The sequence below is a fragment of the Panthera pardus genome, unplaced genomic scaffold, assembly GCF_024362965.1.
Source record: "Panthera pardus isolate Hobbes unplaced genomic scaffold, ASM2436296v1 HiC_scaffold_2, whole genome shotgun sequence".
Lineage (NCBI taxonomy): Eukaryota > Metazoa > Chordata > Mammalia > Carnivora > Felidae > Panthera > Panthera pardus.
Genome location: NW_026526765.1, coordinates 43,345,800 through 43,369,284, shown reverse-complemented (window position 1 = coordinate 43,369,284; position 23,485 = coordinate 43,345,800). Strand labels below are relative to the sequence as shown.

The 23,485-nt window shown below is 52.8% G+C and overlaps 1 protein-coding gene across 4 annotated transcripts in view; it reads left to right on the top strand.

Annotated features, from left to right (window-relative positions):
* Nucleotides 1-23,485, top strand: part of TNIP1 (TNFAIP3 interacting protein 1) — a 46,875-nt gene that overhangs the window by 20,417 nt on the left and 2,973 nt on the right. For all 4 annotated transcript variants that reach the window (XM_019464453.2, XM_019464450.2, XM_019464454.2 and 1 more), the window contains 11 exons: nt 2,193-2,384; nt 6,165-6,259; nt 7,887-8,007; nt 12,173-12,262; nt 14,508-14,573; nt 14,738-14,869; nt 17,394-17,522; nt 20,325-20,456; nt 21,549-21,674; nt 22,177-22,242; nt 22,582-22,773. In XM_019464453.2, coding sequence (XP_019319998.2) covers nt 2,193-2,384; nt 6,165-6,259; nt 7,887-8,007; nt 12,173-12,262; nt 14,508-14,573; nt 14,738-14,869; nt 17,394-17,522; nt 20,325-20,456; nt 21,549-21,674; nt 22,177-22,242; nt 22,582-22,773 — 1,341 coding nt within the window. The remainder of the gene's footprint in view (nt 1-2,192; nt 2,385-6,164; nt 6,260-7,886; nt 8,008-12,172; nt 12,263-14,507; nt 14,574-14,737; nt 14,870-17,393; nt 17,523-20,324; nt 20,457-21,548; nt 21,675-22,176; nt 22,243-22,581; nt 22,774-23,485) is intronic.

Below are 23,485 nucleotides of genomic sequence, written 5' to 3'. Positions count from 1 at the left end.
CCAGCCCTGCTGGTCTCTGCCTTGTCGGGGGGTGCCTCTACACACTATGACTCAGCTTTGGGGCCTGTGGGCTCCTAGCCTGGCTGGAGTAGAAGGGGTCGGAGAAGCCCAGAGCAGCTTAAGGCAGGTGATTTACCCTTTTGTGCAGGCCCTCTGTTCCTCCCAGGCTTCCCCTCAGGGCATACATGTACACACACACACACACACACACACACACACACTCCTCTAACTCTGGGGTGTCTACCCAGCTACTCTTTCTATACCTTACCCTGCCTGCTGCTTTTATTCCACCTATGTCCTCCTCTGCTCTCTCTTAAAATGGCAGACTTCTTGGAGAACCATGGCAAAAGGTCTGGAATATTCTCCAAAAGTCTTAAAGCCCTGTCCTTTCCTCCTTCGCCCTCCCTCTCCACTTTGAGATTTGGTTTTGGTGGTGGTAATAAGACAGTAAGTGGCCTAACTCTTCACCTTGATGTCCTGTTTCCTCAACTCACCAAGGCCTAGGGGACAGATGTTGCTCTTTAGTTCATGTTGTGTCTGTCAGTCCCCAGTGCAAGGTCCCCATCAAGTGGTCATTCAGCTTACGCTAGCATGCCTTCAGTGACAAGTGGCTCCTCACCGTATCTGGCAGGTCTGAGTAGTAGAAAGGCTCCGTATATTGTCTCCTGGGAACTTTTGCCCCCTGTCTTGCCCTATGCCTGAAGGCTCTGAGATGCTGGCTCAGGAGGTGAGACCCCGCTGCTCAGAGAGTAGTTCAGTCTGTGACCTTGGACCAGTACTTTCATCTTGTTAATAAGTTCCTCCTTAGTCCCACCATGTGCCTATTCCGTGCCAAGCCAAGCCAAGCCAAGCCAGCCTGGGAGCTTACAGACTGGTTGGAGAAACCGGAGGGATGAAGCCATTCATGAGCCTTAAATAGAGCGGCATTCACCGCCTCAAATCCTTTGTGGGAAGAGGCAGTGGGGGGAATGAATGCAGAATTGAAGAAGCAACATTATCTCCTGTTAGAATAAGGTGCTAACAATATTACGTAGGCATTCACTGAGCACCACGCTGTGGCTGTAGGGCATTTCTAGCGCTGCGCAATGCAGAGACAAAGGAGTTCAGTGTGGCAGAGCACTGGATCGAGAGCCAGGAAGCCAAAGTTCAGTCCTGGCTCTGCCACTGACTTGCTGGGCAACTTTGGGCGAGTTCCTTCTCCCCATCCCATGATTTCCCAGCCTGAGCCCTGAGAGGTTCCCCTGTAGCTCTGATGTCCATGACTTCCATGAACGTTTAGGGGAGGCTGCTAGAGGAGCGGAAATGTGGACAGGGCCAGGAAGGATGAGCAGGGAGGACACTGTGGGACCGAAGCCTGGTACACGGAGGCTCAGGCAGGGGAAGGTGGGGACTCAGATACCTGGCAGGGGAGCTGGGCTCAATGCAGTGAGCTGTAAGGTGCCTATAAGGATCCTTGGGCACAGTATTGGTGTAGCTGAGGCACTATCTGTGGTAAGAAAGTTCTAGACAGAGGAGAGGTGGCTTAAGAGAGAGAAAGAGACTGATTGGTTATTGAGATTCGACTGTCGTGCCCACAGTGTGCTTCATTTCTTACACACTCTACTAGATTGGGGTTCTTTGCACTATCTAGAGCAATGGTTCTTAACCTGTTTTGACTCTTGGGTCCTCTAAGAAGTTGATGAATGCTTGGACCATTCCCCAGAAGACACACATAGACATAGAAGTGGGACAGTTTTGGTCCCTGCATGGCTTCCTGGTCAGGAGTCCCCAAGCTGAAGAAGCAGTGACATGGAGCGACACCACTTTCCTGGGCTTGTAGCTTTCATAAGTCAGTTCACCTTCATAAGAACCCTATGAGATAGAAGGGAAGGAGGGAGTGTGTGTGCACTTAGGAGGTGAGAATTCTGAGACCTGGTGGACAAGTGGTTTACCCACAGGTGCTCAGCGAGGCCCGGAGTGTGGGAGGAAGGTGACTGTGCTGCTGGTAAGCCCGCCTGTGGCCTGGGAGCCCCAGGTCCTGCCCCGTGAGTCAGCCCCAGACAGGGAACCTGTGTAACTAGAGAATTTCCCTGGGCTAGCTGGGATCAGAGGGGAAACTGAGTCACGAGGCACGGGGAAGCAGAGGGAGAATGGTCGGCGGTGCCTACTCAGCCCCCGGTGAAGAGTGGTCAGTGTCCCTTCCCTCCCGCCAGGAGTTGGGCCCCCTGCCCCACGAGGACACCAACCTGATGCTGCACCTGCAGCGCCTGGAGACCACCCTGAGCGTGTGTGCCGAGGAGCCGGACCACAGCCAGCTCTTCACCCACCTGGGTCGCATGGCCCTCGAGTTCAACCGGCTGGCGTCCAAGGTGCACAAGAACGAGCAGCGCACCTCCATCCTCCAGGTGAGGCCAGCAGGTGGGAGGGCTGCCGGGGATGGCAGGTGTGCCTCCCCCCTCCCCCGCCTCCTCCAGCTCTTCTCAGGGATCCAGGGGTACCACGGGCATGTCTAAGGGCAATGTTGGGGACTGACTCTGGGCTTATTGTTCAGGGTAGTGAGCAAAGTGAGGAAGTTGTGGGAAGGCAGGAGGAAGAGGAAGGAAATTGGAAAATGTGGGTGGGCAATGCAAATTTCATGGTTGGGGATACCCTCGGGGCGTGGATGTGGGCAGGTCAGCAGCAGCCCTGCCTCTGGTCTTCACATGTGGGGTGGGGGGAAGGAACAGAGGCCAGCCTGTATATGTTATTGTCCCTGCCCCCTGTGGTGGTAACATCATTACCCCCACTTCACGGATGGGGGTGCAGCCCTGGAGAGGTGATTATTTTGCCTAAGGTCACCCAGTTAGTGGGCGATACGGTTGATTCAAACCTCAATCTGTTCTTTTCTAAATCCCATGCTCTTAACCATCATCCAAACCTGCCTCCCCACCAGGGAGTCTTTCTTTCCCAACTTTCCCTGTGCCTTGGGAGTGAAGTCAGCTTTCATTCCTAGGCCAGGCTAGGCCTTGGAATAGAATGGTCCTTGGTTCCAGTAGTGACTTCTTTTTTGCTGTATGACCGTGGACAGGTCACTTGCCCTCTCTGTGCCGCACTGTCCCTATCAGTACCATGGAGTGGGGAATGCCTTCCTCGTGGGATGACTGTATTAATGAAGCACCCAGAGCAGCCTCAAACATAGCAAGTGGTCACTGTTGGAATTTCATGGTGATTGATCATCCGTACTAGGCAGGGGATCTTAGCCTCAGGGACCTTGGATAGGGAAGGATTCACAGATGGCAAAACTGGGGCTTGATGAGGATCAGAGCACCTGCCACCTTAGTGACAAGGCATAACTTGAAGTCTCCTTCCTCCTTCCTAGACCATGCCAGCCACTGGTCAGTCACTGGTCTGTGATCTAATTCATGTCATCAGACATTCAAGATATTCCAGTTGATGGAAGTTGGGGGGGGGGGGGGACGTCTACCGTGTGTGACCTTGGGAAGGGCTGGGTTGACAAGAGCAGGAGGGGCGTCCAGGCTGGAGACAGGTGTGAGGAGAGATGTGAGGGGCAGAGGACTCCAGGGAGAGGGCAGGACTCCCATCCCACCTTGAGGGAGGGACATGTTGAAGGGAGTGACATGCTGTGAGGGTCTGGGGGCGCCAGGCTGAGGGAGACACCCTTCTGATGGCAGGGGTTTCGGGGTGTCAAAGCTGAGCTCCGGGGAGGTAAACCTGGGGCTGTTCATGGAGTAAGATCACTCTGAGTGCCACCATTTTGGCTTCGAAATGGGGAGTGATACCAGGCCTCGTCAAAGGGGGTCCTGCCAGCCTTTGGCGTTTTTTATATAGCGAGCTCCTGTATGTGTTTCCTTCTTAGCTCTTATCATAGGTTGTAATAATTTTATCTTATGACGTGGCTTATTTACTTTGTGTTTGATTTTTTTCCCTGTTAGCGTATAAGTCTCACAAGGGGTGGGGGCAGGTACCTTGTCTGCCATATTCGTCAGGTATCCCGGTGTTCAGCACTTAACAGGTGCTACATGTGCATTTTTGAGTGAGTGAGTGAATCACAGGACCTCACAGGAAAGCTCTGTTGGCTCCCTTTGATGGCAGTGGACGACCTTTGTGACCGCCTCTCTCTATCAGCTGTTTTGTGCTCAGGGACTGGGAGGAAACTGCCCTCTGGACTGGAAGGGTAGACAGCACGTGAATCCTTGTCCTGGCCTTCCCTTAGTGACTAGGAGCAGGATGTTTTGTTTCTGGCCAGGGCATCCTGGGTATTTGCCTAGCCTGTGGGTGGAGCCACATTAATCCAATTCCTCCTCAATTATTCATTGATTTGTTTCTTGGTTCACTCGACAAACATTGTCAAAGCCAGGTATGGTGCAAGGCGTCTGCTAGACTTTGGAACCAGTCACCGCGGTTTTCCATTCTCTCGGCCTCGGATCCCTCATGTCCTACCAGCTTCCGTTTCCAGGCTGTCTCCTCCATGCAGCCTTCCCAGGTCTCCCCTGTGTTAGTCAGAAAGGGCTAGGTTTTGCCGTGGAAACAAAACAGCTCTGAAATCTCCTCGGCTGACATACAGTTTCCCTCCGATTCCATGTGGCAGGGGCTAGTTTCTGCTGCTCGGTTTACTCAGGGGCCCAGGCTGACAGAGACCCCACCATCTCGTGCGCTCTGGTGTATAAGGCAGCCACAGCCACAGGAGAGACCAAAGAATTGGGCCTGAGCCAGCCCAGAAGTGGACACGGGGCGCTGCCACTCACTTTCATTGGCCACAAGTAATCACATGGTCACAGACAGCCCGGGACAAGGACATGGAAGGGAGCAGGCGGAATGCAGTGAATACCATCGGCCCCCCCCCAGCACCCTCCGCACAGCGGGGAGACACCAGTTGAGGGTCTGCCACGTGGAGCACAGTCCCAGCGGCGATTCTCAGCAGCTGTGCAACCTCATGCAAATTATTTCACCTGCGATGACTCACTTTTAAAACAGAGCCAGGTGACTTACGCAGCTTTGGGGAAGCGGCGAGGCCCCAAGGAGGCAGCGAGTGCAGGAGCACCTAGCCATGGACGTGGCACGTACTAGGTGCTCACTGAGTATTTGCTGAAAGTGGGTAACTTTGTACCGACGTGGGGTATCACGTCACCGGTCGGCACTTCCCTGCCCTCCCCGTCTGCGGGGCCCTGAGTCCAACTGCCCATCTTCCATGCCCCACCCCACCCTTGCACTGCTTCGAACAGGAGGCCTCAGATATCAGCACATGACTGGCAGGTCACAGGGCACTTGCACCCTGGAGGTCTTGTTTGTCCTCAGAGCAGCCCTGTAAAGGAGGCAGAGAAGGAACAGTTGTCCCCATCCGGAGAGGAGGAAACTGTGTCTCAGCAGTGAAGCAAGCCCGAGCCACACCTGAGAAATTGCTGAGGTCTTGGCTGAGTGCCCTGTTTTCCAACTTACCATTGGACAGCACTGGCAGCCTCTTACATTCTCCAGATTGACTGAGCTCATGGGCCTCCTAGGACTCAGCCCTTCCCCTGTTCATTCGTTCATTTGGCCATTCAGTCATTCAGTTGTGCATTCCTTTAGCAGAGTTTAGTGTTGACCGTGCTAAGTGCTGAGCTGGGCTGAGGTCCTGGGGGGGGGGGGGGGGTCCCAGCCCTCCGGGAGCCCGCAGACTCGCGGGCAGAGTCGGGGGTGGACGTTAAGGAAACAATGACATGAGTGGTTCTTTGGCCGTAATTGTCACAAGCACCAAGGGTGACCAAGGATAATAATGGAGGTGACCTAACTCACCCGAGATTGGGAGTCGGGGAGGACTTCTCTGAGGAAGTGATGTTCAGACTAAGACCTAAAGCAGGAGTAGAAGGGAGCCGGGGAGAAGGCTGTGGGGCAGGAGTGTTCTCCGCTGTAGGAACAGCAGTGTGGGAGGAGGAGGGATGGAGCTCTCTGCCCAGGAAGACCAGAAGGCCCTGTGGCCGCTTCTTGGTCAGGCATCCCCATGGCTGGCTCCGGAGGGAGAGGATGCATAGAGGAGCCTGCATGGGCCTAGCGCCTGGGTTCTCAGCTGTCCTGAGACAGATTGGGTGAGGCCATGCAAAGGGGGGTAGCGTGTTGGGACCTGGCATGGCTCTGTCCTCCATCATCAAGTTGCATTTAGGGTCCAACCCTTCCCTCACCTTGCCCCCATCTATCTCTCTGCCTTGCAGACTCTGTGTGAGCAGCTTCGGAAGGAGAATGAGGCCCTGAAGGCCAAGCTGGACAAGGGCCTGGAGCAGCGGGATCAGGCTGCCGAGAGGCTGCGGTAAGTCCAGACTCCTCAGGAGTGAGGACTCAGGTGGGCAGGAAGAGAGGGATAGTACATGGCACCGATTTCCGGGCTGAAGGCTGAGGGCTCTGAGGCTTCGGATGTCAGGTGTCTTGGTCCTTTTCCTTGGGTACCTTGGTGTTTCCTTTCTGGCCCTTTTAGTACCTTTATAAAATGCCTTGAGAGCTTCAGAAGAGGGTCTGTACAAATCGCGCTCCTTCCTTGGGAACTTGCCCCCTTAGCTTGTTGTTAGCAACCACCAGTCTGCTGTGGGGAGAGGACTCAGGACTTTGCTGCCCTCTTCTGGCCACCGTCATGTCCTGCTGTTTTCCTGCCAACAGTCAGGGGTCCCTCATTTGCCTCCTGGTCTCAGACTTCACTGTGCCTCAGGATCACTGAGGGTCAGGGAAGGCATTACAGCTTCACTCTCCCACCCCTCCCTCCTCAGCTGAGATTCTGATTCAGTGGATGTGAAGCCGACCTAGGCATTTTCCCAAGGGCTTCTGTGATTACGGTGTAGGTAGACCCAGGACTACAGTTGAGAAACACTGCTCTTGATTGTCCGAGTGTGAAGGGCCCTTTGAGGTTATGCAGGTCAGACCCCTCATGGTGCAGAGGGAGACTGAGGCCCAGAGAGAGTCATATGTAACCACTGAGCCGTTGTGTCATTTTGAGGCAGCATATATTTATTTACTTCTGGACGGCCAAACAGTTGGGAGTTTTAGAGCCGTAATGACTCCATCCATGGATCCGAAACCCCAGGTCGGAGGAATGAGTCGTGACTAGAAAGCAAGAGTGCAAGTCCGTGCTGTGTGACCTTGGGAAAGCCACTTTACTTCTCTCTCTCTCTTTTTTTTTTTTTTCTTCTGTTATTACGTGGAAACTTAGCCGGCAAATACAACGTAAAGAAATATTTTTCCTACTTCAGTCATACCTGAATCCATATCACCACGTTTATTATGTCCTATATCACCTACCTTATTGATTTAAGAATTTGCTTCAATTTGAATAATGTTTTCGCTTAAAATGATGATAAAGAAAAGTTGCATTGGAGTTCATGGAAAACACCATTACCTTTAATAAATAGAAGACAACCCTAACAAATACACCGAACACGGAAGGGTGTTGGGTGTTAGTGAGTCCTGGCAGAGTGCCGCCACCCACTGAAAGCTCTGAGCCTGAAGTCTGCCCTTGTCCTGTGAACAAGGGAGACTGGCAAGTCCTGGAGGAGTGCTCAAGACCTGTCAGCACCAGCTGAGATTGTTCCCATGCTCTACACAAGAAGTTTGAAGATGATTGGAAAGGGTGTAACTTCCTCACTAGAGTGCGGTCAGGGTTATTTGATGCAGGTTTGGACACATCCTGGAGTTCTCCTGTTTGCAGACCTCCCACAGTTGGGAAACCCTGCTGTTGATTGATGATCGGAGACTCCCAGACAAGCCCACATTGCCAGCAAAGTGGCTTAAGGATGCCTTCTTTTGTTCTATCCAAGGGCAGGTTTCAGGGTCCTCCCTTCTTCCCCAGAACTCAGCTGTAGTAGTAGGTGATGAGTAGTAGGTCTGAGAACCCCAGGCTTCTTAACACAGGGCCGGCAACGTGACCTCTCTGTTTGCCTCCGACCCAGGGAGGAAAACATGGAGCTCAAGAGGTTGTTGATGAGCTGCGGCAAAGAGGATACCTGTGGGCAGCCGGGCTTCCCAAAGATGGAAGGCGCAGGCAAGAAGGGGGTGGCCGGACAGCAGCAGGTACGTGGTCACAGACTCCTTCCACAGCATCTGGGATTGCCACTGTCTAGCCTCCGTTGCCCCCTGCAGTGAGCTCACCACTTCCTGCCATAGCCTGTTCTACTGTTACAGGGTTCCCGTTAGATGGCTTTTCCTTAGCTGGGCCTGACAGTCCACCTGTCCCGGAGTTTCCACTTCTTAGCCCTCCTTCTGCCTTTAGCCACACGGAACATCCCATTCCCTGGGACACACACTTGGGCTGCTGGCCATGACTGTGGCCTCGTGGCCCCCACCGGCCTTCTCGCCAGGCTGCGTAGTTTCATTTCCTTCCGCCATGGCTCATAGAAGGTGGTACTGAGTCCCTCGCTCAGTTTGGGCACATTCCCTAAACACGTTCCAGTTTGTGAAGGTCTCTTGTGGGTGGGTCTCAAAAGTCAGTGTAACATCTCAGATATTCCTGGCAGAATTAGGGTGTTGGGTTGAGAAGGCCCATCAGGGGACTCTGTTAAGCTCCTGGGATCGCTTCCTAGAGCCTCTGACCTGGACAGAAGTGGGGTTACCTGACATTGCCATGGCCCGGCGCCCCTTCCCACCGCGGCTCTCAGCTGTGCCTCACGCCCAGTTCCCGAGCAGAAGCTGAGTCTCCTCCCTTGCCCAGTGTGTACCTTTCCCCTTGGTGTGGCGCTGAGTCCCAACTTTTTACTGACACGTTTCCCCTTCTTACTAGGGTTTAATGGCTGCGCGGCAGGATTTGACATCTTTAACAAACCCACACCTATGTAAAGGCAGTAATTATCCTAATAACTTAATTCCTCACTACTATGTGGCAATGTAGCATTTACCTGGGGCTTGCAAATCCATCATCCTGTTTGGATCTCCACTCTACACGTATGCTAGGCAGGGCCGGGACTATTACTCCATGACACAGCGGTGGTAGGAGGTGTGGAGAGGTCATGTGACTTCCTGTCATCAAGATCCCTGCATCACCTGCCATCAGGCAGACAGAGGGGTGCCTCGGGGTGCCTCAGGGAAATGCGCTGATAAATGGCCTTCTGAATTCCAGCCTAGGGAGCCCCTCCCTTCCTCCATTTAGCCCTCAGGGCAGAGCCTGCTTGGCCGTCCCCTTGCGGAAGTGACTTGTGGAGCCCCCTGATCCCCCGTGGGTTCCCTGAGCCACCACGGGTGTGGGATTCCCTGGAGAGGCCTCTTTGCTTTCCCAAGCCCTTTAATGTCGGCTCATCTAACTTGACTCCCCAGAGGCCCAGCCCTTCTTACCACCCTGCTGGGGACGAAGGCCCCATGGGAGGCATGTGTTATGGGTCGCGGTGGAGCATGTGCCCTGGAGCTGGCTCCACCTCATGCCAGCACGGCCACCGTGACTGAGTGACATAAACCAACCGTCTGGCCTCAGTTTCTTCTTCTGTAAAATGGAGGCTGTGACACCCACCTCGGAGGACGGCGGGAGGGTTCAGGGTGATACCTGTAAAGTAGGTGTGGCGCTGGGCACATGGTAAACAGTGACACTAGCTGTTGCTTTTAATGGTAGCTTTGGTGCCAGCAGCCATGTGGGCTGATTCTTTTCTCCTTCTCCTTCTTCTTCTTCTTCTTCTTCTTCTTCTTCTTCTTCTTCTTCTTCTTCTTCTTTAAAGTTTATTTATTTATTTTGAGAGAGGGGCAGAGAGAGAGAGGGAGAGAGAGAATCCCAAACAGGCTCCACACCAACAGCTCCAAGCCTGAGAACTCACCAACCATGAGATCATGACCTGAGCCGAAACTGAGTCGGGACGCCTAACGGACTGAGCCACCAGGCGCCCCCGACTCTTCTCTTCTTTGTGGAGGTTGATTGTGTGCCCCCCAGGAGACCCTGTCCCCTCTTCCTCCTTGTCCTGTGAGGACACAGCAGGCTTCTAGGGGCAGGCCCATCTTTTGCCTTTCTTAAAGGTGACGGTCCTTGGAGGGCTCCCCTAGCCCACTGCCCTTCCTCCCGGGTTCTGTGGTGTGCTGGCAGGCGCTCGCCTGCAGGGGGCACCTGAGCCTCACTAGTCCTGCAGTCAGGGACCGGCCCCGCCCCCACGAGCCACGGGAAGGCAGGGGATAGAGAGAATGTGGGCAGCGACCCCAGGACAAATGCTGACAAGCCCATGGGTGTCAGAGATTGGGGCCTGCAGAGCCCATCTGGCTTGATCTCCCTTGTACCAAGGCCCAGAGAGGGGGTGGGTCTTGGCCTCATGCAGGGCCTTGGAGGTAGACCCAATACTCCACTGCTGGACTCCTAAGCTCATTCTCTTTCACCTCCACATTTCCTGTTTAAACAAAATTTTTTTTAACTTCTAGAGAACTTTAGATTTACAAAAAACCAATTGCAAAAGTAGTCCGGACGATCCCCCGTATCTCCTTATCAAGTTACATAACCACGGTTCAATGACCAAAACTCAAAAACAAACAACACTATTAACTAAACTACAGACTTTGTTCAGATTTCACCAGTTTCTCGCTCATATCGTCTTTCTTACTTTCTGTGCTGGCGCTGGGAGTCCAGGATCCCACGCCGCACTTGGGTGTCACAGTCCTTAGTTTCTTCCAGTCTGTGACAGTTCCCAGCTGCACCTTGTGTTCCGCGCTTCTGACTTGTGCTGGCCAGTTATTTTGTAACATGTGCCTCAGTATGGGTTTAACTGATGTTTTCTCGTGATCGGATTGAGATGTGGATTTGCGCAAGCTTCCCCGGGAGTGACACCATGCCCTTCGTGGTGCATCATGTCAAGGATACGTGATGTCAGTGTATCTTACTACTGTCAACACTGATTGCTTGGCTGAGGGGGCGTGTGTTGGTTTTTCCATAATAAAGGGGCTAATTTTCCCTTTGTAGTTAATAAATCCTTTTTTTAAATAATTTTTTTAAGTTTCTATTTATTTTGAGAGAGAGAGCACGAGCCAGGGTGGGGCAGAGAGAGAGAGAGAGAGAGAGAGAGAGAGAGAGAGAGAAAATCCCAAGCAGGCTCTGCAGAATAGCACAGAGCCTGACATGGGGCTGGAACCCATGAAACTGTGAGATCATGACCTGAGCCAAAATCAAAAGATGGAGACTTAACCGACTGAGCCACCCAGGTGCCCCAACAAAGACTTATTTTTGAGGAGAAACTTTAAGTCTGTGCAAATGTCCTGTTTCTTTTTACACTTCTCACTAATTTTCGTATCCATTGGTGGATCTCACCTGCCGCGATCATTATGACGATAGTGTTCTCACAGAGATCTTGAATTTCTCTCATTCCCTCTATACTCAGTAATTGGAATTCTTCTGTAAGGAAGAGTTGCCCCTTCTCCCCCACTTATCTATTTATTCAGCTGTTCCTTTCTACCAGTATGGACTCCGGGCATTTATTTTATTCTTTGGGCTATGATCCAGTTCTGTCGCGATGTATATTTTTGTTCAAATCGCTCCAGCTTTGGCCACAGGAAGCTCTTTCGAGTTGTCTCTTTTGCCCGTTAGACACGCCCTTCTTCATGTAATTATTATCGAGCACTTTCTTACTTTCTGGCACAAGATACTCCAAGCTCTCCTTATATTTTCCCTGCCCTGGGAATGAACCACTTCTCTAAGGAACCCTATTTCTTTTTATTAGAGAATGGCATTTAGAAACCAAGATCTGGGCCCTGGGTGTGCTCGTTGCCACTGGAGTGTCATGTCATGGCTTTAGGCTTTCTCAGAGGACAGAGCTAGGAAACACACGCACAGGTACTGATCACACATACACATACGTCTTTATTTCTGTATCTTTCTAAAAAAGGTCTTTAAGTAAACATTTTGTAAAATGTTTAAAAAAATCTATAACTCTTGCCTTCCAGGTCAGAAGACGTTTGGTTGGTGTGTGTTGGGGAAGAAGAGGGGAGGGAAGGCGGCAGTGTCTTAGAGATAGAGTCTGAGCAGGGGAAGAAGTGGCCATGGCAGGGGAGCAGAGGGCAGGAGGGCAGGGGAGGAGGGGAGGAGGAATAATGATCTCAGCAGACTTTCCCAAGCAGGCGTAGTCATGGCTGGGATATGTAGCGGTGTCCTGGCCAGTGAGGGGATTAGAAATGTGGGAGACCCACGGCTGGGTCCCTGGGTAGAGGCCTTTAAGGAGCGCTGAGTGAGTGACAGAATTGTTCTCTGAGGCTTTGCTGAAGGCCCCTCCGTGTTTCTCCCCAGGCTTGTGTGACAGCAGGTAAGATCCCAGAGGTCGGAGCCTTGGGTGCAGCTGAGAAGAAGGTGAAAATGCTGGAGCAGCAGCGCACAGAGGTAGGTGGCTAGAGGGGGTGGGGGTGGCCAAGGGAGACCCTCCTTCCCTCCCCGGACTGTACTGTAGGAGCAAAGGCCCTCCCTGGCCCCCTGTCTGGTCTCAGATCACCATGGTGAGTTGCCGTGGTGACCACTGAACCATTGGCCACGGGAGAGACCTGCTGCCTTGTCCTGGGCTCTTGTTTCTTGATCAGTTCCCCTGCCCACGGGGGTCACTCTGCAGACGTGGCATTTGGGGCGTGGCCTAAAATTGTTGGCAGGAGGGAGAGTGTAGCAGGCTTCCCTGGTAAGCCCTGGATGGTGAAAGGAGTTGTGATAAGGTAGGGAAGTTGCAGCATCAGGAAGGGGGAGCATGGGGTTCCTCTGTCACCATTGTAGCTGGTTCAGGGAGGGACTGTCACAGAAGGAGAGGATGTGACGCTTTATAGCACTGCTTCGAACCGGCTGGAAGTCTCCAAAATTGAGGCTATGCCCTTGTGTCCCATGCATGTTCCTCCTCCATCCCCGACCCCAGGCCAGTATTTCCAGGCTGGAGGCGGAGCCAAATTCCTGTCTGTTCTCTTAGCCTCTCCACTCCACACAGCCCGGGTTCTTCTCCAGATTCCTGGGCCTTGCTGCCCTCCCTGGGCCTCCAGCACATTTGAAAGTCAGGCCTCCATTAGTCTTTTGCTTATGTGCCTAGCAATTTTAGTTTTCTTCTTCTGTCGCTGTAAGGTATTTGTTCTGATTGCAAAAGTAATGTGACACTCATTCGAAAAATACTGAGAACCCCACCACCTAGAGATGCCCCCAGTGGGCAACAGTCCTAAGTTCTATTCTGTACTTATCAATTTATAATCTGTTTTTAAAAATAAACGGGAAAGTGGGGCGCCTGGGTGGCTCAGTCGGTTAAGCGTCCAACTTCGGCTCAGGTCATGATCTTGCGGTCTGTGAGTTCGAGCCCCGCGTCGGGCTCTGTGCTGACAGCTCAGAGCCTGGAGCCTGCTTCACATTCTGTGTCCCCCTCTCTCTCTGCCCCTCCCCTGCTTGCACTCTGTCTCTGTCTCTCTCTCTCAAAAATAAATAAACATGAGAAATTTTTTAAAAAGCAGAAAAGCAGAAAATTAGGGACGCCTGGGTGGCTCAGTCGGTCAAGCCTCCGACTTCAGCTCAGGTTACGATCTCGCTGTTTGTGAGTTCGAGCCCCGCACCGGGCTCTGTGCTGACAGCTCAGAGCCTGGAGCCTGACTCAGATTCTGTGTCTCCCTCCCTCTCTGCCCCTCCCCAGCTCACGCTCTGTCTCTCTCTGTCTCTCAATAATAAATAAACGTTAAAAAAAATTTTTTTTAAGCAGAAAAATTATATCCTATATACTGCATCGCAGATTGCTGTTTTTCTCTTCTCCTTTAAAATTAACTATATCTTTGAGGGTATTTATTTTTGTGTAAAACATACATTTCTTCGATTCTGAGTACTCTTTATCATATGTTACTGTGTCTGAAATTGGGATACCTTTTCCCATTGTTTTTTGTATTTAATGATGTAGGATTGTTTTTCTTCCCTGAGGAGTTGTTCTGTCGTGTATGGCAAATAATTTAGGGTCGTCTTAGAAACGAGGCAGTGTATTAGGGGCCTGATTTTCTTACCAGCTGCACAGCACCTTGTTTTTAGTTTGTGCTAGAATTTTCTTTTCTTTTTTTTTAATATATGAATTTATTGTCAAATTGGTTTCCATACAACACCCAGTGCTCATCCCAAAAGATGCCCTCTTCAATGCCCATCACCCACCCTCCCCTCCCTCCCACCCCCTACCTGTGCTAGACTTTTCTTAACCCACCTCCTCTGCGTAGGTGGTCCTCTAGAGTTTGCTGTGAGACAGACATTGCTGAGGCAGCCAGCCTTGTGCTTACGCACTTGCACACTTGTGCAAGGGCATCTTTAGGTTTCATTTTCAGAGAGAGATGCCAGGTTAAGGAAAACGAGAACGTGAAGCTTGAGTACGTAGTCCCAGGTTGCACATGTGTTCCGTAATTGTACCCCCAAATTATATAATGCTCCTTTGCTATTAGTCTTGCTTTCCTGGCAAGGATAAAACATGGCAGTTGATAAAAGTTCCTCCTTAGGGAACACTGAATTTCCAAGAAGAGAGGGTTTGAGGCAGCGTCCGTGGCCACCGTCCTCCCTCACACACTGCTGGTCTGCATGGAGTTGTCCCTCTTTGTACCTTCGCTGCCTATCTCTTGCTAACCGCAGTCTCTCCCCACAGCTGCTCGAAGTGAACAAGCAGTGGGACCAGCATTTCCGGTCCATGAAGCAGCAGTACGAGCAGAAGGTACTGGGGGGTTATGGGAACCCAGGGCTGTGAACCCCAGGTTCCTGGCTGTGCTGTCGGAGCATCCCCAGTCTTCTGCCTGCTGCTTCCTTCTCAGGAGCTTTGAACCTTGAAGGTTCACCCCTTCCCTCACGCACTATCCCCCCTCTCGCCTTTGAACCCAGATCACCGAGCTGCGCCAGAAGCTGGCGGACCTACAGAAGCAGGTGACTGACCTGGAGGCTGAGCGGGAGCAGAAGCAGCGTGACTTTGACCGGAAGCTCCTCCTGGCCAAGTCCAAGATTGAAATGGAGGAGGCAAGTCGGCTGCCGGTCCCTGCAGCTCCAGCTTGGGAGGCCGCTTTCCCGCCTCATTAGCCGAGAATTCTGTGAAGTGAACGGGCGGGGCGGAGGGCTGGAGTTGGGAGACCTGGGGGCTCCGTCTCTGCCTCTAGTGCTCAGGGCTATGTGGCCACAGGCAGAAGCACTTTCCTCCCCTGTGCCCCCGTTTCCCATCTGAAAAGTGAGGAGATCGGATTAGCTGTTGCTTTCCGTATTTTCTTGCTTTCATGCAGAAGAGCTTTTTTTTTAAAGTTTATTTATTTTGAGAGAATGTGGGGGAGGGGCAGAGAGCGAGGGAGAGGGAGAGAGAGAATCCCAAGCAGGGTCTGCACCGCCAGCAAAGAGCCCAATACGGGGCTCGAACCCACGAACCATGAGGTCATGACCCGAGCCAAAGTCTGCCGCTTAGCGGACCGAGCCACCCAGGCGCCCGCGCGCGGAAGAGCTTTTTGTTCACTTAAAATCTCACGGACCAGGGAACCGTACAGGGAAGCGCAATACAAGAGACACAGAGGCTGCTCTGGAACACTTGACGGGGCTGGGCCGCTGCTGACTGTTTAGAGTAGTGATGGCTGTTTGGGGGTGGGGCAGCTAAAACATTAGGCAGGGGCTTCCTTTCTTCACGCATCGAGCGACTACTCAACAGTGTGCACCTGGCATTATACTGGGCACAGAGGCTTAGCGGCAAACAGCCCAGTCCTGCCCTTGGTGGGAAAGAAACACTAAACAGCTCATCACAGAAGCAAATAAGTAGAAGTGTGTTAAAGTACCACAGGAGGGCGGAAAGGGAGACCAGGAGAAATAGTATCTGGCCTGTCAGTGTGCGACTGACAGCAGCCAAGGCACTCCAGGATCCCGGGACAGCTTAAAGAGGAAAGGCCATTTGACCCCCAGACTCTCAGAAGATAGTATCTGTATCACGGTGTCTTCCCGTTCGTGGGGACTGGGCACACGCTGCTTTGCCTGGCCTAAAAATGGACGTTTTCAACACGAATTGCATTTCAGAGTTCCCTCCGTCAGCATGTGACACCCAGGGGCTTTATCTGAGGGGTCATCCTGCCTCAGTGACCACCCCTTGCCTTGAAGGTCTGTGTTAGGAAGGATGCTGCCCATCTTTTCTCCAAGTGCAGTCACGTCGGTGACTGGCAGCCAGACCCCTGGCTCTTTGGTCCCTTCCCCTAGCTCCCATCAGGAGGCAAAATAAGTCCCTGGCATGGGACAGTCTCCCATTAGCAGGGGGGTGTGGGGTGTCCTAAGACAAAGCATGGCCCTGTGATAAGGACACGTGGTGATAGAGGCCATGCTAATCCTGGAGCCTCTTACATAGGAATCCAGAACACCTCCCCCGAGGTCTGCCCAAGGCTGCCCTCCCCAATCTCTGGCTGACCTCCCCTATTTGAAACACTTCCTTTGACTTGCGAAGGCAGAGGGAGCACTGGAATTAGGAGACCTGGGTTCTGGCCCCAGCTCGCTGTGTGTGGCCTTCGGTGAGTCCCCTCCCTTCTCTGGACATTCGTTTCCCATCACGTGAAAGGGCTAAGATTTGGTGCTCTCTAAAGGCCAATCCAGCTGTGGCCCTCTGCAGTGAAGGAGCCCTGCCTGTTCCATAGTGGGTGTGGGGGCAGGGCTTCCACCTTGAAGCCTTCCCTGGTTTCTTCTCAGCTGTGATGCTCTTTCTTTTAACCTCACAGTGCTTTGTTTCTCTGTGGAGGAACACTCTGCCTTTTATGCTGCATTTATTTCTTTAAGGGTCCTGTCTCCTCTAGGCTTAGAGACCATAAGAACTAAAAGATCCTTTAGAGATTTCATGGTTTATCACTTTCTGTGTATCACAGAAGATCCCTGTGCGAATCTCGTGGACGCTATGGCTTTTCTCCCTAGAGAATTGCACAGACAAAATTCTGCAGCCCGTTTTGGGGCTCACAGACCTCCTGACGCCCATCTGTGACTCACGTTAAGAGCACCCCTCCCCGGTGTGCCTGGGTGGCTCAGTCAAGCCTCTGACTTCAGCTCAGGTCATTGTCTCACGGCTTGTGAGTTCAAGCCCCTCACCGGGCTCTCGGCTGTCAGTGCAGAGTCCACTTTGGATCCTCTGCCCAACCCCCACCTCTTCCCCTTCCCCACTCACGTTTTCTCCCCCACTCTTTAAAATAAACAAACATTAAAAAAAAAAAAAAAGAAAGAAAAGAACCCCCTACCCATGGCAGATAAGTGAGCATAGACCAGAGAGTACTGTGACTGTGGCCAAGGTCTCAGCCCATTGGTAGAGGAGCTGGTGTCAGAACCCACCCAAACTGCCTTTTCCTTGAGGACAGGACCTTATGGCATCACGGCTCTGATGCCAGGTGCCTTGCATGGTGCCTTCACACCATGAGCGTTGCAGGGGGCTGCTGGGGGAGTGGCAGAGAGGAGGCATGGCTGAGTGAGGGTGGGGCAGGAAGCGCAGCAGGTCAGGCCTCCCAGAGGGGTTCCCTGCTCACCAACCCTGTGTTCCCTGCAGACCGACAAGGAGCAGCTGACAGCAGAGGCCAAGGAGCTGCGCCAGAAGGTCAAGTACCTGCAGGATCAGCTGAGCCCACTCACCCGGCAGCGGGAGTACCAGGAAAAGGAGATCCAGCGGCTCAACAAGGTGGGCGCCTGGAGCAGGCAGGGCTTCCTGAGCCCAGCCGCAAACATCCCCTCCACTGCCGGTACCCCCGACCCTCAAGTCAGGAGGGGTGACTTGTGGATCGGTGAGCCATTGCTGAGGGCCTCCATGCAGCCTCGCAGCTCCTGCTGTCTCTGCCTTTCCCTCCCCACGTGCCGAGGGGCCAGCCCTGAGATGTGCATGTGCCCGCTCCAACCTCAAGGCCTTTGGACGAGCCCTTTCCTCACAGGGCCCCATCCCACTCAATGCTCATCGTTCAGGCTCGGTTTTAACACCACTTCCTCTGCAAGGCCTCCCTGGAGTCTCATTCAGGTCCTCCTGTTGTATGCTCCTAAAGCACCAGAACCTTCTTTCATTCTCCTTCTTGCATCTTCTTGTGATTTCCTGTTTAATGATCTGTCTCCCAGTGGGGGGAGGTGCTCACCTTCACCAGTGTATGTGCCCCCAGCGCCTGGCACCGTGCCTGGCACCAAGTGCAAGGTCAGGACACAGCTGCTCAAAGGAGTAGCTGAGCACGGCCTGAGGGTTCCTGCCCTCGAGAATTGGGACCCAGAGAGATGGGGTGCCTGGGCAGAGGCTGGGTTTTAAAGCCGAGGCCTGCTGCCTCGTGGGCCAAGGTGAGTGGGCAGGGAACAGGCTGGGTCTGGGGGCTGATTCTGATCCCAGCTTAGCCACTTCAGCCTCTCAGTTTTGCCATCTGAACCCTGGCTGGACTCCTTCCAGCCCCACCCACCTTCCAGCACAGGTGCACTGACAAGAGGAAGCTTTGAAGGCCTCCTCTTCCGAGGAGATGAGTTCCCCGAAGGCCTGGAGGAATTGTCTCTGGTTCATCTTTTCCTCCTTGCCTGGCTGTCCTCCTTTCCCTCCTGCCACCTGACCTTGTTCACACAGGCTCGGCATGAGTTTGGCATTTGCTGGGCCCTAGCCCTGTTAGGGTAAACCTTTCTATTTGGTTTTGGAATTTGATAAGCATTGATTATGTCAAGTCTGGGGAACCTTGGGACCTGTTCTCAGTGGAAAGAATGACCTGTCCTGAGCTGGGGGATTTGGGGGTCTACATTCGGACACAGTGTTGTACAGAGTGGCAGACAGAGATGACTCAGGCAGGATCACTGCTTTCCAAGTTTCCCTGGCATCGCTGGGGACAGAGACCTAGGTGTGGGTGACTGATGCAAGGCAAGTGACGTGCTTTGCTTGTGACCTCAGACAAGTCTCTCCCTGTCCCTGGACCTCAGTCTTCTCATCTAAAATATAGGCAGATGGAGGGGCGCCTGGGTGGCTCAGTCCATTAAGTGCCCAACTTCAGCTCAGGTCATGATCTCACGGCCTGTGAGTTCGAGCCCCACATCAGGCTCTGTGCTGACAGCTCAGAGCCTGGAGCCTGCTTCCGATTCTGTGTCTCCCTCTCTCTCTGCCCCTCCCCTGCTCATTCTCTCTCCCCCCCTCCCTCTCCCTCCCTTTCTCTTCCTCTTTCTTTCAAAAATAAACATTGAAAAATTAAATAAATAAATAAAATATAGGCAGATGGAGTAAGTAGGAGGATAAAGTAGAGCCATAACTTCCCCTTGCAGCGTCCTGGGCTTCCTCTGGCTCAGCGGTTTCCTCGGGTTTCTGGGAGAGACAAGGAGACTGCGTGGGGGCCCAAGTCCAAGTTGGAGAAGGTCTTCTTTATCTCCCCACTGTCTAGGGAGGCACTGTGGGCACTGCTAATGCATGGCGAGCGGAAGCCCTGATGTCCCAGGGGCTAAAGTGCAGGTGGTGAGGAGGGTGGTCGGTGTTGAGCAGGGGTCCAGAGTTCTCAAGTAACATGTTAACCAAGCTGAAGGAGAAAATCAGTTAATAGAGACCTTTTTTTTTATTTATTTTTTTTATTTAAAAAAAAATTTTTTTTTTTTTAATGTTTATTTATTTTTGAGACAGAGAGAGACAGAGCATGAACGGGGGAGGGTCAGAGAGAGGGAGACACAGAATCTGAAACAGGCTCCAGGCTCTGAGCTGTCAGCACAGAGCCCGATGCGGGGCTCGAACTCACGGACTGCGAGATCATGACCTGAGCCTAAGTCGGCCGCTTAACCGACTGAGCCACCCAGGCGCCCCAATAGAGACCCTTTTAAGAAGGTGGGAGCACACTGTTTACAAAAAGGAAAGTATTTTGTGAGCGTGGTAGAATAAGGGTGCTTTTTTTTTTTAATTTTCAAAATCTTCTTTGGTGATGTTTCAGCCCATTTTCAGGCTTAGAAAGGCAAAATATTAAATAAGTCAAAATTAAAATCCAGTCTAACCACAGAAGAGTTGGGGACAGAAAGTTTGGTGTGGTAGCCAGGGATTTGGGAAGCTAAAAAATCTGAGGGCAGGGCAGTTGTTGAGGACACGGAAGCTTCCCCGAAGAACTGAATATTCTGTCTAGGTCTGGGTGCTAGGAATTGAGCTGCACCTGCCCAGGGAAGGACAGAGTCTCCTTTCTACATGAGGACCCCCGTTTAGCATGCTTAAAAGCTGTGTGACTTTGGACAGATCCCTTCATGTTTCTGAACCTCAGTTTTCACATCTGTCCAATGGGAGTGATGATCATAGTCTTTTTTTCATAGGACTGTGGAGAGGATCCAGTGAAATGATGTGTGTATCGTGTAAATGAATAGGGTAGCATTTACTAAATGGTACTGGAGGTGGTCATTATTATTGTCACTCTTATCAGGAAGGGGGTTACTAAGGTGACCTCTCCGACGGGGCCTGACTGCCAGGGCTCCTGCTGATGGGTCCATCTCCTCTCTTCCCAATCCCCAGGCCCTGGAGGAAGCACTGAGCATCCAGGCCTCCCCTTCCTCTCCACCAGCTGCGTTTGGGGGCCCAGAAGGAGCTGGTGGCCTCCTAAGGAGACAGGAGCTGGTCACGCAGAACGAATTGCTGAAACAGCAGGTGAGCCCAAGAGGTGGAGGTCAGGTAGGAGGTGCTGAGTGGGGGGCTGGAGCATTCCTGAGGACCCAGGAGGGGCTTGAAATCCTGTGGAAGCTGTAATTAGTAGTCCACATTCTGGCTGTTGGCCAGGACCCCTGTCTGGTTCTTGGTTTATCCTTTCCAGCACTGTATCCCTAAGTCATTCCTCTGCCGCGTTTTTGATTTAACCATCTCTGTACCCCAGCTGTGCTATTATTGACCTAGTATTTTAAAAATAAATTTTAAATACGTTACTTTCAGTAAACGTATTTGGAAAGGAACTTTGTAACAATACTGCAAATGGAAAATACTTTATTATTTGCCACCGGTCAAAGTAGCTGTAAGCAATAAATGCAGTAAAAGCCAAGCAGTGTTATTAAACTCCAGCTGGATACCCTTGCCTGATGAAGACTCTGAACTTGAGTCCTCTTCGAGGGAAGGGAACTGAAATTAGTAAGTACTAGGAAGGTGTTGAAGACATGCTAGCATAAACACAGACTTTCTCCCTGCGGGGCACAGAAGGACTGAAAGGAAATTGGAAAGGCTGGAGCTCTCCCACGTGTTTCTATTGGATGCCATGATTTGGAGGCTTCTAAACCATCTCTAACCTGGACATCGTCTCACTGGTCTGCAGTGGGATGTGAAACTGCAGACGCAGAGGCAGGGAGCCACCCCAGCCCCTTCTGTGCCAGGGCACCCCCGAAGCCTTGGGAGAGCCCTGCGGGTCCTCTGCTCTCGGAGCCGGGAGACAAAGTCCGGTCTTGCACCCACGCTCTGGGCCTGTGGCTGTGCCTTAGCAGGATTGGACTGGTTGGGGGCTTGTGACCCCCCTCCTTTTTTTTTTAGGCCACGGGCACCTTGTTTAAATAAAGCCTGTGTTGAAGCCCGGAATATGAAATAGAGGGACCCAGAGTTTCTCTGATTGAAGTGAGGGCTGGGAAGCCCGAGGTGCACTCGTTCCCCTCCTCACAGCGACTGTGAGATGGGGTGAAAGCAGCTGGAGGCCAGAGCAGACTACTCCTCCTCCTCACCCTCGACCCCCCACTCCACCCCCTCCCCTCCGTTCCCCTGCAGGTGAAGATCTTCGAGGAAGACTTCCAGAGGGAGCGCAGTGATCGAGAACGCATGAATGAGGAGAAGGAAGAGCTGAAGAAGCAGGTGGAGAAACTACAGGCCCAGGTCACCCTGTCCAATGCCCAGGTGGGAACGGCTGGATGGAGGGAGGGGCAGCTGGCCTGTCCTTGGGCGGGGAGGGGGGTGTGGAGGGTCCCCGGTGACACTGGAGGTCGGGACACTCACTGGTTCTTCTCCCAGCTCTGCCACCCAATTTCTGTGTACCTCAGCAAGTCCCTTCCCCTCCCTGACCTCTAACTCTGGCCTCCACAGTCGGAGCCACCTACTCTGTCACAGAACGGAAGTGAAGGACACTGACAGGGAAGCAGAGCAACAGGAGGCCCGTGGGGGCTCTCCTGACCTGTGTTCAGACCCACGGAGGGCAGGCCTCACCTGCAGCCACCAGCCTGGGCTCTGCTCTGCCCCACGGGGGCCTTCCCCTCCCCCCCCCCCCCCCCCCCCCGCCCCAGACACTGCCCTGGGGCCGAGCCAGGCGGGCAGCCGAGAGTGGTGGCTGCGTAGGCCCCGGGTCCCAGCCTGGCCAGGAAGTGCCTGTGCCAAGTCTTCTCTCCCTCCCTCCTTCTCTCAGCTCAAAGCATTCAAAGATGAGGAGAAGACAAAAGAAGCCCTCAAACAGCAGAAGAGGAAGGCAAAGGTGAGGAGGCTTGAGGGAGGAAGCAGCACTTACCTCATCCTACCTTCTTCAGGGACCTACAGTCTGAGGGGAGAGGCCATGTTTGCTCAGGGGTCCAACTAATTAATGAGGTAATGCAGGTAGAGCACTAGGAACAGCACTTGGTACAGAGTGAGTGCTCGGGACACGTTAGATGTCATCATTGTTGTTATTCTGTGTCCATGTACCAGCCATCAGTGCCCATCTACCAGCCTTCAGCAAACTAAGACTCTGAATAGGGAAAGGGAGGAGACGGGTATCGCTGGGGGTGGCCTGTGCAGCCTATCACGGGCTAGAGTCGGACAGCAGCATTTCTTGCAGGCCTCAGCGGACCGTTACCACATGGAGCCCCACCCAGAACACCTCTGCGGGGCCTATCCGTACGCCTACGCACCCATGCCAGCCATGGTCCCACACCACGGCTTTGAGGACTGGTCCCAGATCCGCTACCCTCCGCCCCCCATGGCCATGGAGCACCCGCCCCCACTCCCCAACTCACGCCTCTTCCATCTGGTGAGTCTGTGCCCCTCCTTTGCTCCAGGATACACACACAGGCCTCCCCGCACACTTTCCAGAGGGCAGGATCGAGTGAGGGGGTCTGAAACTGCATGCTGGGTTGGCTCTTTGCCGAACAACACTGTGGTGTACAGGCAGATGTCCAAGCCTGGCAGGACTCTCCAGCCCAGAGCTGCTCAAGGTCACTGTTTTGAACAGAAAAGACTCAGAGGTCAGGACAGGAAGGAGGGCTGCCTCCAACCAAGCAGGCCAGGGGTGTCAGATTTGAGTTTGACTTTTTCTTAGAACTTCTGCATGTAACCAGGTACCGGGTCCTCACCGTGCATTCTCTCCTTTGCTTTTCCTTCTCTTTTCTCCTTTTCAGTTTCCCTTCCCTTCCTCCCCGCTCCCTCCCCACCCTTCTTTATTTCCTTTTCCTTGCTTATCATTCTTTCTCCAAAGAGCTGCTGTCCCCTATCCCATCCTCTGCATCGTTCTGCCACAGTCCTGCTCAGGCATCCCTGCTCCCACCTGGACGATGACATTGCCTCCTGCCTGGCATTTCTTCCAGCTTCTCCTGCTAGGCCCTGTCCTTACGCAGCTTCTTGAAACACTGGAGTAGAGTGTGGGACTTAAGAGATTGGCTCTGGGCTTATATAGAGACCTAAATCCGAAGCTTGGCCACTTTGTTTTCTTTTCTTTTTTTTTTTTTAAGGGAGTTTTTGTTTTT